General features: G+C 34.6%; 1 protein-coding gene across 1 annotated transcript; it reads left to right on the forward strand.

Moving 5' to 3' along the window:
• The first annotated feature begins 22 nt into the window (after positions 1–22).
• On the forward strand, positions 23–8,764 carry LOC111790943 (exocyst complex component SEC10b). Its single transcript, XM_087122620.1, has 26 exons — positions 23–153; positions 1,041–1,095; positions 1,240–1,337; positions 1,480–1,731; positions 1,824–1,898; positions 2,283–2,384; positions 2,509–2,559; positions 2,676–2,781; positions 3,363–3,482; positions 3,783–3,874; positions 4,306–4,474; positions 4,552–4,628; positions 4,737–4,835; positions 4,921–5,011; positions 5,252–5,337; positions 5,416–5,589; positions 5,769–5,822; positions 5,922–6,050; positions 6,149–6,241; positions 6,322–6,468; positions 6,671–6,768; positions 6,997–7,081; positions 7,361–7,419; positions 7,931–8,029; positions 8,114–8,197; positions 8,275–8,764. The coding sequence occupies exons 3-26, from the start codon at positions 1,242–1,244 to the stop codon at positions 8,351–8,353; spliced, it is 2,517 nt and encodes an 838-aa protein (XP_086978746.1). The 5' UTR covers positions 23–153; positions 1,041–1,095; positions 1,240–1,241; the 3' UTR covers positions 8,354–8,764.
• Positions 8,765–12,893: the final 4,129 nt, after the last annotated feature.

The raw sequence follows: 12,893 nt of genomic DNA on the forward strand, positions 1-12,893 counted from the left end.
GGTAATTGCGCATGGTTTGGTTTTTACATTGTAGTTTTCGTTGGGAATTAGAGTAGGCTGATTATTCTCTCAAACCAAACCCAAACCAAAACCAAATCAGAAATCATTCAACGACCAAGCAACTGCTCCCTCCTTCACTGTCTCCATTCACAGGTATGCCTTTCAATTTTGTATTTGATCACTGCGCAATGACTCCCCGTCTTTGAATCTCCAGCCCCTACCTTCTCTTGCTTAGATTAGATCAATTCGGCGGGTAAATTCTGCTCTACTTCATTATCACCAAAATTTTCATTCTTAATTTTACTTTGCTTTGGATCCTTGCCCAATAACAGGTTGGTTTGATTGCTAAAAGTAGCTATGTATTTTTATATTTTTTTGCATAGTAAAGTTACTTTAGATCATGAGCGATACAGTTTTGATATTGGGTCGTAGCCAATTTGTAAGATGAGGCTCTGTAGCATTTTGATCAATGGAAATGTTGCGTTTGTTTGCAGTAGCAAGTTATTAGCCACATCCGAATTTGATACTTGCGATTTAATATCCTGAATTTTGGCTTGTTGGTCTGGCGATGAATTTGTTGGATCACACTTGGGCTCAGAAATGCGAGCGCAAATTGGAATGATTGATCTCAAAGAGAGGATCCCATTTCAGAAAATGCAGAGATCTTCGCTGGTTTTTAATAAAATTGTGAACTAGTTCGAGTTGATGCAATTGATGGGTTTCTTCTGCTGCGTGTGTAATAGCTTTATTTACCACAATGTTACACATGTTTCTCTGGATTGAGTTTTTGTTTGTTTAAATTAATTTCTAAAACTTCGCAGCTTTTTAGTATCTTGTTTTTGTTTAAACGGGAAGAGTTCTTCATTTTGGATCTGTGTTTGAGTTTGAGCTATATTCTATATCTTGATTGTTCCTCTGATTCTTTGTTTTCTATTCCAAAAATGAAAACCATGTTCATGGTTGACACAATTAGTGTACTCAACACTTGGTTTTAGTGAATCGACTAGATTCCTCATGGCTAACTTGTATTCTTTTACAAGTTTGAGTAACGCTTGAAAGGAGCTGGATCTGTATACTTTCTCCCTATTTGTTAAAGGTTAGCTTCTTATTAGATTTTACAATAGTTTGTTTTCCTTTGATGGAAATTCAAATTATATGCAACTAGTATCAGTAAAGATTGAATGGCATATTGATAGAATCGTACCGTTACGTTTTTCTCTGATTTATTCTATGCAAACTAGATGAGAGAGACTAGAGATGGGGCCAAGAAAAACATGCATGCAAAAAATCCATCTGTTAGCTCACTTCCCCTCATTTTGGATGTTGATGATTTTAAGGTAAAGACCATGTTCTCAATTTATTATTTGAACTACGCTCTCTTTGGAAGTTTACCGAATCAATTAATATACCACTTGAGATAGCCAGCATATGAATCTGCATATGAATTCGGAAGGAGTTTTAGTTATTTTGGTTTTGTAGGGCGATTTTTCTTTCGATGCATTGTTTGGAAATTTGGTGAATGAGCTCCTTCCATCATTTCAAGAGGAAGAAACTGATTCAGTAGACGGACACAACATTAGCAATGATGTTTTCCCTAATGGGCATTTCCGGGGACAATCAGATACCATTAAGTTCTCCCAAGCGCTGGCTACTCCTTTGTTTCCAGAAGTTGACAAACTCTTAGCGTTGTTCAAGGATTCCAGCCAAGAGTTGGTTGATCTTCGAAAACAGGTATGTGATTTGACTGGAGGCCTTAAGAGTTCTGCCAAAACATCATACCGCTATATGAAGGCTTTAACTTTCCGTCTTTGTTCTGGTTAAAGATCGATGGTAAACTTTACAATCTCAAGAAAGATGTTGCTGCCCAAGATTTCAAGCATCGCAAGACACTTGCTGAGGTTTGTTGACTATAGCCTTATGGGTGAGGGTAGACATTCTGAATGCACAACCATCTAAAGTTTGAGTATATGTCATGCCTATATGATATTGTTCTTCAATTTCTACTTTTATTTTTATTTCCTTAGGGGCTGTAAGGGAATCCTTTGGTGGAATTATTATTGTAAATTCATTAATTAATTGATTAAACAGTTAAGGTTTCATAGAACCTATGAAGATCCATAAGTCATGAATTGTTGATCAAACTGATGCTAAATTGTTACGTTCTTTCCTCTAATAATGATTTTCTGCATTTGTTAGTCGAGGTAGCTTGTAAATCTCCATTTTTGAACGTCGAAACCGATACATCTCATTGTTTAACCTATCGAACATACATTTATTGACAGTTGGAAAAAGGCGTAGACGGCCTGTTCACCAGTTTTGCAAGGTTAGATTCGCGCATTTCAAGTGTTGGACAGACTGCTGCGAAAATTGGAGATCATCTGCAAGTAATTCTTTTATGTCCTCAATGACATTTAAATTATATTGAATCATTGATTCACGAAATCATAATTGTCCCATTTGTGTGAAACTGGACTATGGTTTTTCATTTCCTTCGTTTTCTCTTGTCAGAGTGCAGATGCCCAAAGGGAAACTGCTAGTCAAACAATAGAGTTGATAAAGGTACTATAAGTTCATTGATTGAATTGTGCCACTGCCACCAATGTTAATATATTTTCCTTTCATTTTAAAGTTAACTATAAAGAAATGAAAAATATCCTTATAATCAATCACTGCAGTACTTGATGGAATTCAATGGCAGCCCTGGTGACTTAATGGAGCTTTCCCCATTATTCTCTGATGATAGTCGTGTTGCAGAGGCGGCCTCAATTGCACAAAAATTGCGTAAGTCATCATCATTAATGTCGGGGTTCATAGTTAAACCATATTTCAGTTCTATCCACGAATAATGCTATAACACTCTTTCGATTGCTGTCTTTCTGCTAGTTCTTGTGGAAACCACGTGTTTTCTTCATTCTGCTTTCCTTTGTAGTTGCAAAACTAATCTCTTTAAGAACTTTTGATTTTGGCCAACATAAAAGTCATGGTTTTCTTTTACAGTTTTATATTTCATTTCTTTTATCGATAGATGTTGCCTTCGAAATATGAGTTACGTACGGATAGAAGGGCCGTCCCTCCAAAAATCAAGTTTCTGTTTTCATGTACTTTGTATTGCCAAACACTATTTACTCAAAAACAGAAGAAAACAAACTATTCACTTTTATCTATTGCACAATTCGGTAATTTGTGAAACCTTTTCTATTCACTTTTATCTATTGCACAATTCGGTAATTTGTGAAACCTTTTTTGTTTTATTATTTTGAGCGTTTAATGCCTTTTAAATCCTCTTATTAGCGAAATCAATATCGAAGTACCGCTAACATTATTTAAACTTTCTGTGCTTGTTGCATGTTATTCGTCTCTAGGGTCATTTGCTGAGGAAGATATTGGACGACAGGGGATTTCTGTACCGTCAATTGTAGGAAATGCAACTGCCAGCAGGGGTTTGGAAGTTGCAGTTGCGAACCTTCAGGACTACTGTAATGGTATGGCAGCTTCATGGTATTTCTTGCTGCTCGTCAAGCTTTCCCACGTCCCTCGTCCCTCTCTATATTTTATTGTTCATTATTTTTCTGTTAATTGTTACTGCAAAGATGGCTGATATGAGTTATCAGATAAGACCTTGTCTGTCATGCTTCCTCACCTCCCCCCCTCCCCTCACACACACACACACACACACAAAACGAAGAAAGAAAGAAAGAAAGAAAGAAAGAAAGAAGAAGAAAAGAAAAGGGAAGTGAAGTTAAAACTATTGACCATCATTCTTTTTTTTTTTTTTTTTGTAGAATTGGAGAACAGATTGCTGTCTCGTTTCGATGCAGCATCACAAAGAAGAGAATTATCTACTATGGCTGAATGTGCTAAAATTCTTTCGCAGGTAATTGCATCTTATGGATACAACCAGTTGTCGTTTTGGTCTCTTCACTGATATCAAATACCCCACTTACATGCTCTGTTTTTTTTTTTTTTTTTTTTTTTTCCTACTTATTATTATTATTTTTAAAATATGGTTATAACAATGAACATGGCTTGCTGATCACTCATTACGCTGCATGTTAATAACCCTAATGTCCAAGTTCAAAACAGCAGATTGCTTACGAATATTTTAGTTTACAAGTTTTCTGCTTACAGTATCATCGTCACTGATGCATGAGGCATAATAAAAAACTGTTTAAGTTCAAGAAATTAGTAAAGTATCACATTGATAATGATGGAGGTATTGAGGAAATTGTGGGGAAACATGTTACTTCATCAAAGAACCAGCACCCTTTTTTCAGAAGAGTTTGATCATCGAAACCTCTCATGCAGTTCAACAGAGGTACTAGTGCCATGCAACATTATGTGGCAACACGTCCCATGTTTATCGATGTTGAAATTATGAATGCGGACACCAGATTGGTCCTTGGTGAGCAGGGTTTGCAGGCCACTCCGAACAATGTTGCTCGTGGGCTATCTTCCTTGTACAAAGAAATTACAGGTTGGGAAGTGGAAAGGCTCACTCATTTGGGCATTTTTCTCTATGAATTTGTTATATCTTGATTGTACGTTCTGCAGATACTGTAAGAAAAGAAGCTGCAACTATAATGGCAGTATTTCCTTCTCCAAATGATGTTATGTCAATCTTAGTCCAGGCATGTTACAACATTATCTCTCTCTGTCTCCTTGTTCAATATTTTATCTTTAAAGCAGGAAGTTGGTATGAAATTGCAATGAATCTGATTTTATGATGTGTAATACAGCGTGTATTGGAGCAACGGGTCACAGCTCTTTTAGACAAGTTATTGGTGAAGCCATCCCTTGTGAATCTTCCTCCAATGGAAGAAGGCGGGCTGTTATTGGTGGGTGGATCTACTAGAATCTTGATACTTCCAATTGATCTTCTACATGGATCATTGTGTGACTGTTTTGGATATGTGTTTTCAGTACCTTAGAATGCTGGCGGTGGCATATGAGAAGACACAACAGCTTGCTAGAGACCTACGAGCCGTTGGATGTGGTGATTTAGACGTCGAAGGTAATAGCTAATATTTTCAACTTCCCTTGATTTATTCATAAATTTTGTGCTTATCACTCATTCTGAGAATTGCACTATTTATTTAATAGCTGATGATTACTGTATTTTAAACACAATAACTGTATCTGTAGTACTTTTTATCATCACTTGTTTATTTAATGCCGGTGTTATTCAATTATTTGTCGAGTCCCCAATATTTTATTTTATTGCGGTGACATAAAATTTAAATGGTTGGTTCAGGCCTCACGGAGTCTTTGTTTTCTACTCACAAGGAGGAGTATCCGGAGCATGAGCAGGCATCTCTCACACAGCTGTATCAGGCTAAGGTTTACCACAAATGCTTTGTTTTGACTTGAGTTTTCAGCTCATGTTTTTATCAGGAACTAAATATGTATGTTTTGCAGATGGAAGAGTTACGTACTGAGAATCAGCAAGGTTCTGACTCATCTGGTTCTATAGGACGTGCGAAAGGAGCTTCGATGTCAACTTCGCCTCAGCAAATTTCTGTTACTGTTGTTACCGAGTTTGTGAGATGGAATGAGGAAGCAATTTCTCGTTGCACTTTATTCTCCTCTCAAGTAATATTTGCTCTTTCAATCAATTCTGTTATCCATTATGCATTCCAATTGAACGATTTCAGACTAGAATTACTGTATTCAGTAACATCGGGATGAACAGTGTCTACAATCGATAACATTGATTACTAGATCTAGAACATTTTCCTTCCATTTGTTAACATTTATATGTTCCCCTGCAGCCTGCTACTTTGACGGCCAATATAAGAACTATATTTACTTGTCTGCTTGATGAAGTAAGTGATAAATTCAATTGCAAACTTTCTTTTTTTCTTTTTTTTTCCTTTTGGTTTTGTATGTACCTGGGGTTTATTTTTCTTCTTTTCTAATTGCAGGTCAGTCAGTATATCACAGATGGCCTTGAACGGGCTAGGGAGAGCTTGACCGAGGCAGCTGCTTTGAGGGAAAGGTTTGTGCTGGGTACAAGTGTTAGTAGAAGAGTGGCTGCTGCAGCTGCTTCCGCGGTAATTTTCTGATCATTCATTACTCTTTTTATTGCATGCAAAATTATCTTAGTTTACTCAAAAGTGACCATGGAAACTGTCTTAAATCATGTGTACAGGCAGAAGCTGCAGCAGCAGCTGGTGAAAGCAGTTTCAAATCTTTCATGGTTGCTGTACAACGTTGTGGTAGTAGTGTGGCAATAGTCCAGCAAGTACGACGATGCTCTCTTACTTAGCCATGTCGATACCAGTTCCTTCATATACAAAGAATGATTTGAACTCTCTTTTGTAGTACTTTGCAAACTCGATTTCCCGGCTCTTGCTCCCGGTGGATGGTGCCCATGCTGCTTCATGCGAAGAGATGTCAACAGCTATGTCTACTGCAGAGGCTGCAGCCTATAAAGGACTGCAACAGTGCATCGAAACTGTAATGGCTGAGGTCAGTTATTGCCTTGTGTCGGTGATTCGGTCAAAATAATGGATTAGTAGGCGTGTAAGCCGATACATCCTCTCATTGTACATTTAACTTCTTGTCCAATCTATCTTTGCTTGGAATTTTATTCTCAACCCATATGCTTAACAATGTCTAATTTATCCAAGTTGCTCATGTCATAATTTCTTGTGCTATTATCCATATGCAGGTTGAGCGATTGCTTTCTGCTGAACAGAAGGCTACGGATTATAGGTCTCCTGATGATGGAATGGCTCCTGATCATCGGCCAACAGTTGCTTGCACGAGGTACATCCGACTCAATGAAATTGCAAAAGGTTTTTGGAATTTGTAGCCAAAAAGTTGTTAAATTATTGTTTTCTTTCCGACTCTATTCATCAACTCGTGGATCAATGGATGCCAGTTAGTTGAGTTTGTTCTTTTAGGCAGGAAGTTCACTGTCGCCTGACAACCGAACATTTGTGTTGGATATGCAAATTTCTTTTATTAATCAATGTATCTTCTTTTGTTTGATAGAGTTGTGGCTTACCTTTCTCGCGTGCTTGAATCTGCGTTTACTGCTCTTGAAGGTCTTAACAAGCAAGCTTTCTTAACCGAGCTGGTATGTTTCTGAAAGTTCTCTGGTTTACTAGAGAATAATGGCATCAGATAGAATACTGTGATTTCTGGAGAATAATTGTATCAGATAGAATCATGTGATTTCTAGTCAATGTGCATGGATAAATAGTATTTCGATGCTCCTTTTCCATATCGATGCTCATTAACGTAATATTCTCTGTATCCTGAAGCATCTCATGCATCGGGAAGAACTTCTACCGTTGCACAGCCTCCGTTGAATGAGAACAATGTAGATGAATTAATGAGAAATTTTCCATTGCAGGGAAATCGGTTCCACAAAGGCCTCCTCAGCCACTGGCAGAAGTTCACTTTCAATCCTAGGTAATTGTCCATCTTCTAGTGTTCATCATGTGAAAAATAATTTAGTGAATTCCTTTGTTTGGTGATGTTTGGATTTGCCTATTGGTCAACCGAACGTTGGCCAAAGTTTTAGACGTATTGTTATGTTTATTTGTCCACTGACTGATGGCAAAATCATGAAGGTCAATTTTTTTTTACCAAATCTTTGAAGTTCTAAGAAAGTATATATAAAGATGCAAGGTCCTTGTTGGCTGTTTAACCAATGTAGAAATGATAATTGAACAATGCTTGTCGTTAAATCCTAGTAGGTTAGAGCCATTTAAGTTATTTAAGTAATTTTTAACAAGAACAAACCTTGTAATTACTCTCTCCCTGTCGGAAGTGACGACAACGAGCTATGTGTTTGACGATATAGAACTCAAAATCTCTTGGATTTTTGTTTTCTCCTTGTCCGTACCTAAAACTGTTGCTGTGGCTAAAATGGCATTTGGTTCACTGAATTCATCTATGCTGGTGTTTTTCGTGACTGTAGCGGAGGTCTACGTCTGAAGCGTGACATAACAGAGTACGGAGAATTTGTGCGCAGTTTTAACGCTCCTTCTGTTGATGAAAATTTCGAGTTACTGGGCATGTAAGTTGGGTTGTTCCTGATGCCTGGCATCACATCATCCATTCTTTTATGGCTAATCTCTTGCTTGGTGTTCCTCTTCTCCAGCATGGCCAATGTCTTCATTGTTGCTCCTGAAAGTCTCTCAAGTCTATTTGAGGGTACCCCAAGCATTCGGAAAGATGCACAAAGGTATTTGTCAACATCTCATCAAACTACATTGTTCTTTGTGATGATCATGATATGAACTTGTTTCTCTTTGGAATCAGGTTTATCCAGCTCAGAGAGGATTACAAGAGTGCAAAACTCGCATCTCGTCTTAGCTCTCTGTGGGTCAACTCAAACTGATACGTCCTTAAATCCGAGCTACGACCTTGTAAGTCTCGTACTTTCACATCCGTTAAGCATTCTATAAGCTGCACGTCCTAATTATATGCCCGAATTCATTGGTAGTATTGGTAGAGAGTTCGAAAAGTTGAGGGAATAGTTTCTCATCCTTCGGTTACTGTTTATTATTATATTCTTTTGGGGGAAAAATAATCCAACTTTGAACACATTTTTTCTTAAGTTAGGAGTAAGGTGATAGTTTCATTATTAAGATTCAATTCTTAGGTTGGTTTGTGGGACAGGGAACTGAATTATCTCCCATGGTGGTTGTTCTTATAAGCTGTAAATGATTTCGCTTTTGTTTCTGCATTTTTCCAAGTGTTTATGGTTCTTAATTCACAGCTAATAGAATATGAACGGAGATTTACGATTTCCTCTGTTTTCTAGTTCGACCGAATTTGAACTTCCAGTCAACATATGCGTTTTTATTAGTTGAGTTATGCTTGAACGGGAGTTAAAATTTTGTCAAATCGCTTCTTTAAGTTATTTCTTTCAAGCTTCCCTTCTCTCTTATTCTCTAGGCTATGCTCGAGTTGAACGAGTGTACTTTTAAATAATGAAACTATCACTTCTTTGTTTTTTCAAAAATAATTTTAAATTTTCATTTCTTATTTTCTTATTTTGATTAAAAAAAAAAATACTTTTCCTCGCTATTTTTACCCCCAAAAAACTCGGAATTTGTGTTTTTTTTTTAAAAACATTTTGGTGTTTATTCTATCTTTGTTTTTGTGCTTTAAAACATTGTATTTAGTTCATGAATATTATATAACAATTTCCTTTTATTTTTGTTGGTCATTTTTGTCTTCAACCACATTTTTAATTATTGAAGTTTGATAATTAACATCTCATCATTTTTTAAAAAGTCATAGTTTTTAAAGTTTTATTTCTTTTTTCTTTTAGTTTCTTTTTAAATCATGTGCTTATATATATATATACACACACACAAGGAAGAGTGTGCTGTGGTGGTAGGCCATAACAAAACATTGTCACATCACCGATTAATAATTGAATTAAAATAGTAAAGTATAAGCTGTCAAAACCAATTCTCAACCCAAACAAATAAAAAAATAAAAACGTGTCGTCCACGTGATTTAAAGAAAACCCGATTGAATTTATTAGAAAGTTTGAATTTGTATGATATCTACTTAGACGGTTGAAAATAATATACTCGAACCTCATAGGATCATAGGACTTCAGATTCAATAGATTGAAGCTTTGTTTTGAACGTGTAATTTATGTTTCGTAGTTCATCAGACTAGCAAGCTCGTAGAAAAAAAAAAACGAGGTAAAATTTAGGTGGAGATGATTAGTTGGTTGAATAAAGAGATTTGAAGGGAGAAAAAGGTAGTTTTTTTTGGGTGGAAGTGTTTTTGAGAGCTTAAAAGTTCATTGGACAAGACAATGGTGTGTGTGAGTTACTGTGTTTTGTTTTTAGGTATATGGAGAAAAGGGGTGGATTTGAAATTTGCAAGAACAAAAGGACCTATCCATTTGTAATGATGCAAAATATGCCACAAATGAAGGTCTAAATTGCAACTAAATATTTACTCTTCTTTGCCATTTGGTCACTCAATTTTTATTTTTTAATAAATGGATAATAAAACATTACAAAATTTGGGTTCTTCTTTCTCCTTTGTGCTGGATTGGATTGGTGGGTTCTATCTCTTTAGATAGTGAGAGCTATGGGATTTTTTTTAATATATATATGTAACATTTTAATCGTGTTTTTAAAATAAAAATAAATAAATAAAACAATCTTAGTATTTTTCAATAACTTTTTATTAAAAAAAAATTAATCACATAGATTGGTTTTAAAATTTATTAAAAGTATAGGGATTAAATTTGAATATTCATAAATAAGGGGTTGAAATTAAATAATACTCAAAATATAGGGGTAAAAAAAATATGTGCATTTTATTTTATTTTATTTTTTGAAAATGGTGGGTTTCCTAAAATGGTTCCATCACTTGGAATGTGTTTGCACCAAACCCACAATTCCTTCTCCCCACCCTATAACAGAATGGTCCAGTTCATATATATGTGTGTATATATATATATATATATATATATATTTGTAGCACTCTATTTTAGTTCAATATTTTTTTTTAATTTGTCACATTTTACCATATTAATCACCCGACATATCCCTTCATTAGTTATAAATGAAATTCGCAATACCAAACATAAAAGTTTACTGAGTATAATTGAAAATTTAGTAGTTTGCGTAAAATTTGGGGATGTAACACGTACTTGAAAAATGATGGAAATTTCCTAAGCACCAAACTTTTTGCCTTTGATAATTAAAAAAAAAAAAAAAAAAAAAAAAAAAAAAAAAAAAAAAATTTCCAACCCACCAAAAATCTCGACACTCTCTTTCGTTATCTTTTAGCGTCGACTTTTTGTAATGCAAGTAAATATCATAGAAAGATGCACGATAACGATACCTCAACTTGTAAAGTGTCAAAAAAAATCATTGAAGTTTTCATTTAATTTTGTTTATTTCACTTCATTAAAATATACGATCGAGAGAGCTGAGGTTCCAATCTCCTATTCCGAACGTCTTTGAATTACAAAAATTTTAAAAAATAAGTTTCTTCAAATTAGTTTCACATTACAACAAAAATCACTTTTCTCTATATTGTATTTATTTTTTTCGCATTTTTCAATTATTTAATATATTCGAAATACATTTTCCTTGCGAGAGAGACTAAATATAAAACTCTGAGAGTGGGAATATTATAATTAAATATTTAACTAAAAATGAATTGAAAATAAAAATAATCGAAATAAATAAATAAATAAATAAATAAAAAGTTAGTCGCAGTATCACATCATCACATTCCCAGTGCACTCCTTCGTTCGATCAACATCTCAATTTTTTTAAACCATAAATGGAAGGAGAAAAATGTCAATAAATTTTTTGCTAATAATAATAATAATAAATAAATAAATAAATAATATTCCATTTTTTCTTAAAAAAAAAAGAAGCTATTACTCCCAAAAATATTCCAAATTAAAAAGAAAATGGATTAAACATTATTTTGTCCTTATATCTTTTTAAGACCCCACATTCTATATTTTTCGATAGCCTTACCTAATTTTTTAAATAAAAATATCTTATTTAATTAACCACTTAGAAAATGCCTTAATTAATCAACCTAATAATCTAAAATAAAACAATATATCATTTTTATTCAATAAAATAATTTATATTATTATTTGTTATTAAGTTTATATAATATGATTTTTCGACCCAATATTAAACTATCTGGATCCGTCCCTAAGTACGGATATTGATTATTATAAACTTGGGGAATAAAATGTATTTTAGTGTCACACTCACACATTTACTTCAATTCATTAATGAAATTTTAATATAAGATAAAATTACAAAATTTAAAATATTAGGAGCTGTCCAACCCTTCGTGCCTACTGATCATTCGTTCCTGACGTAGTTAAGAGTTTGCACGAAATATAAAATAAATAATAAATAATAAAATAAACGATTTGGTTTATTTAATTATATTTAATATTATAAAAAAACAATTACTATTTTTATTATTATACAGAAATAAAAAGGAAAATAATTATAATAATAAGACGGCAGTGGCATTACAGTAGTTGGGCCGAGTCCCATACCTACACGTAGACTCGTGGCAGGCACGTCTTGGTGCACCCAAAAATTAAATTACAATTTTACCCTTCAACGGTGTGGGCTTTGCTATTTTGTAAAATTTATAAATCTAAAATTAAAAATTATATTTGATATATATCCATTAATTAATAAAATAATTAAATTTGTCTTCTGAAATTAAAGAAATAAACAACTGTCAGATCAGTGCCGTTCAAGTAATCCAACGGTGGGAGAAGCTGATTCCAAATCGGATTTTAAACGTCATTTTAATTAAAAATAAATAAATAGTTTCGCGAAAGTCACAAGGCACGCTCACGCGTGGGGATTGGGAGAGAAAAAAAAGGAAGAGAAGAAAGCAGGGCCCACATAAAACCTGCCAGCTGTCAAGCCTACTCACCCCTGTTGTCTCGTGTTCCGTCAAATTTACGCGCTCCACACAGTTCACACATAAAAGTCAAATCTTTGACTTGTTCAACACCGCCCGATCTACATTCAGATCATCATGTACATTCCGTGCCCACTTGCTCGACTACAGAACACAACCGCCACTCGCTTCCCATGAAGACCACGTGGTCGAATCCCATTTGCCGAATCTACGAGCCACGGCTACCGCCAGCTACAGCACAGTATTTGCAGATTCCGGCATCTTAGGCATCGAAGAAGTGTTCTTTGCCAAAATCTTTACTTTATAATATTTAATTTTATAAAGTTTCCATTCTATTTTAGCATCAATACCGAGCATAGCTTTATAGATAAAGAATCGATCGCGGTATTTTTCCTCCTTCTTTTACTTCATTAATTATCAAATTTTAAAAAAAATCAAGAAAGACGTGATCATATTATTCGACCACAAAACTAAACTACAAG

This window comes from Cucurbita pepo, chromosome 3 (assembly GCF_057944985.1).
Source record: "Cucurbita pepo subsp. pepo isolate OVF chromosome 3, ASM5794498v1, whole genome shotgun sequence".
In the NCBI taxonomy this organism is placed as follows: Eukaryota; Viridiplantae; Streptophyta; class Magnoliopsida; order Cucurbitales; family Cucurbitaceae; genus Cucurbita; species Cucurbita pepo.

What these genes read in the sequence shown, in the direction of transcription:
- LOC111790943 (XM_087122620.1), top strand. Translation starts at nt 1,242, where the DNA reads ATGAGAGAGACTAGAGATGGGGCCAAGAAAAACATGCATGCAAAAAAT. An exon ending in CTCAATTGCACAAAAATTGC is followed by an intron (nt 2,782 to 3,362) that starts GTAAGTCATCAT and finishes ATTCGTCTCTAG; the next exon opens with GGTCATTTGCTGAGGAAGAT. An exon ending in AAGAAGGCGGGCTGTTATTG is followed by an intron (nt 4,836 to 4,920) that starts GTGGGTGGATCT and finishes ATGTGTTTTCAG; the next exon opens with TACCTTAGAATGCTGGCGGT.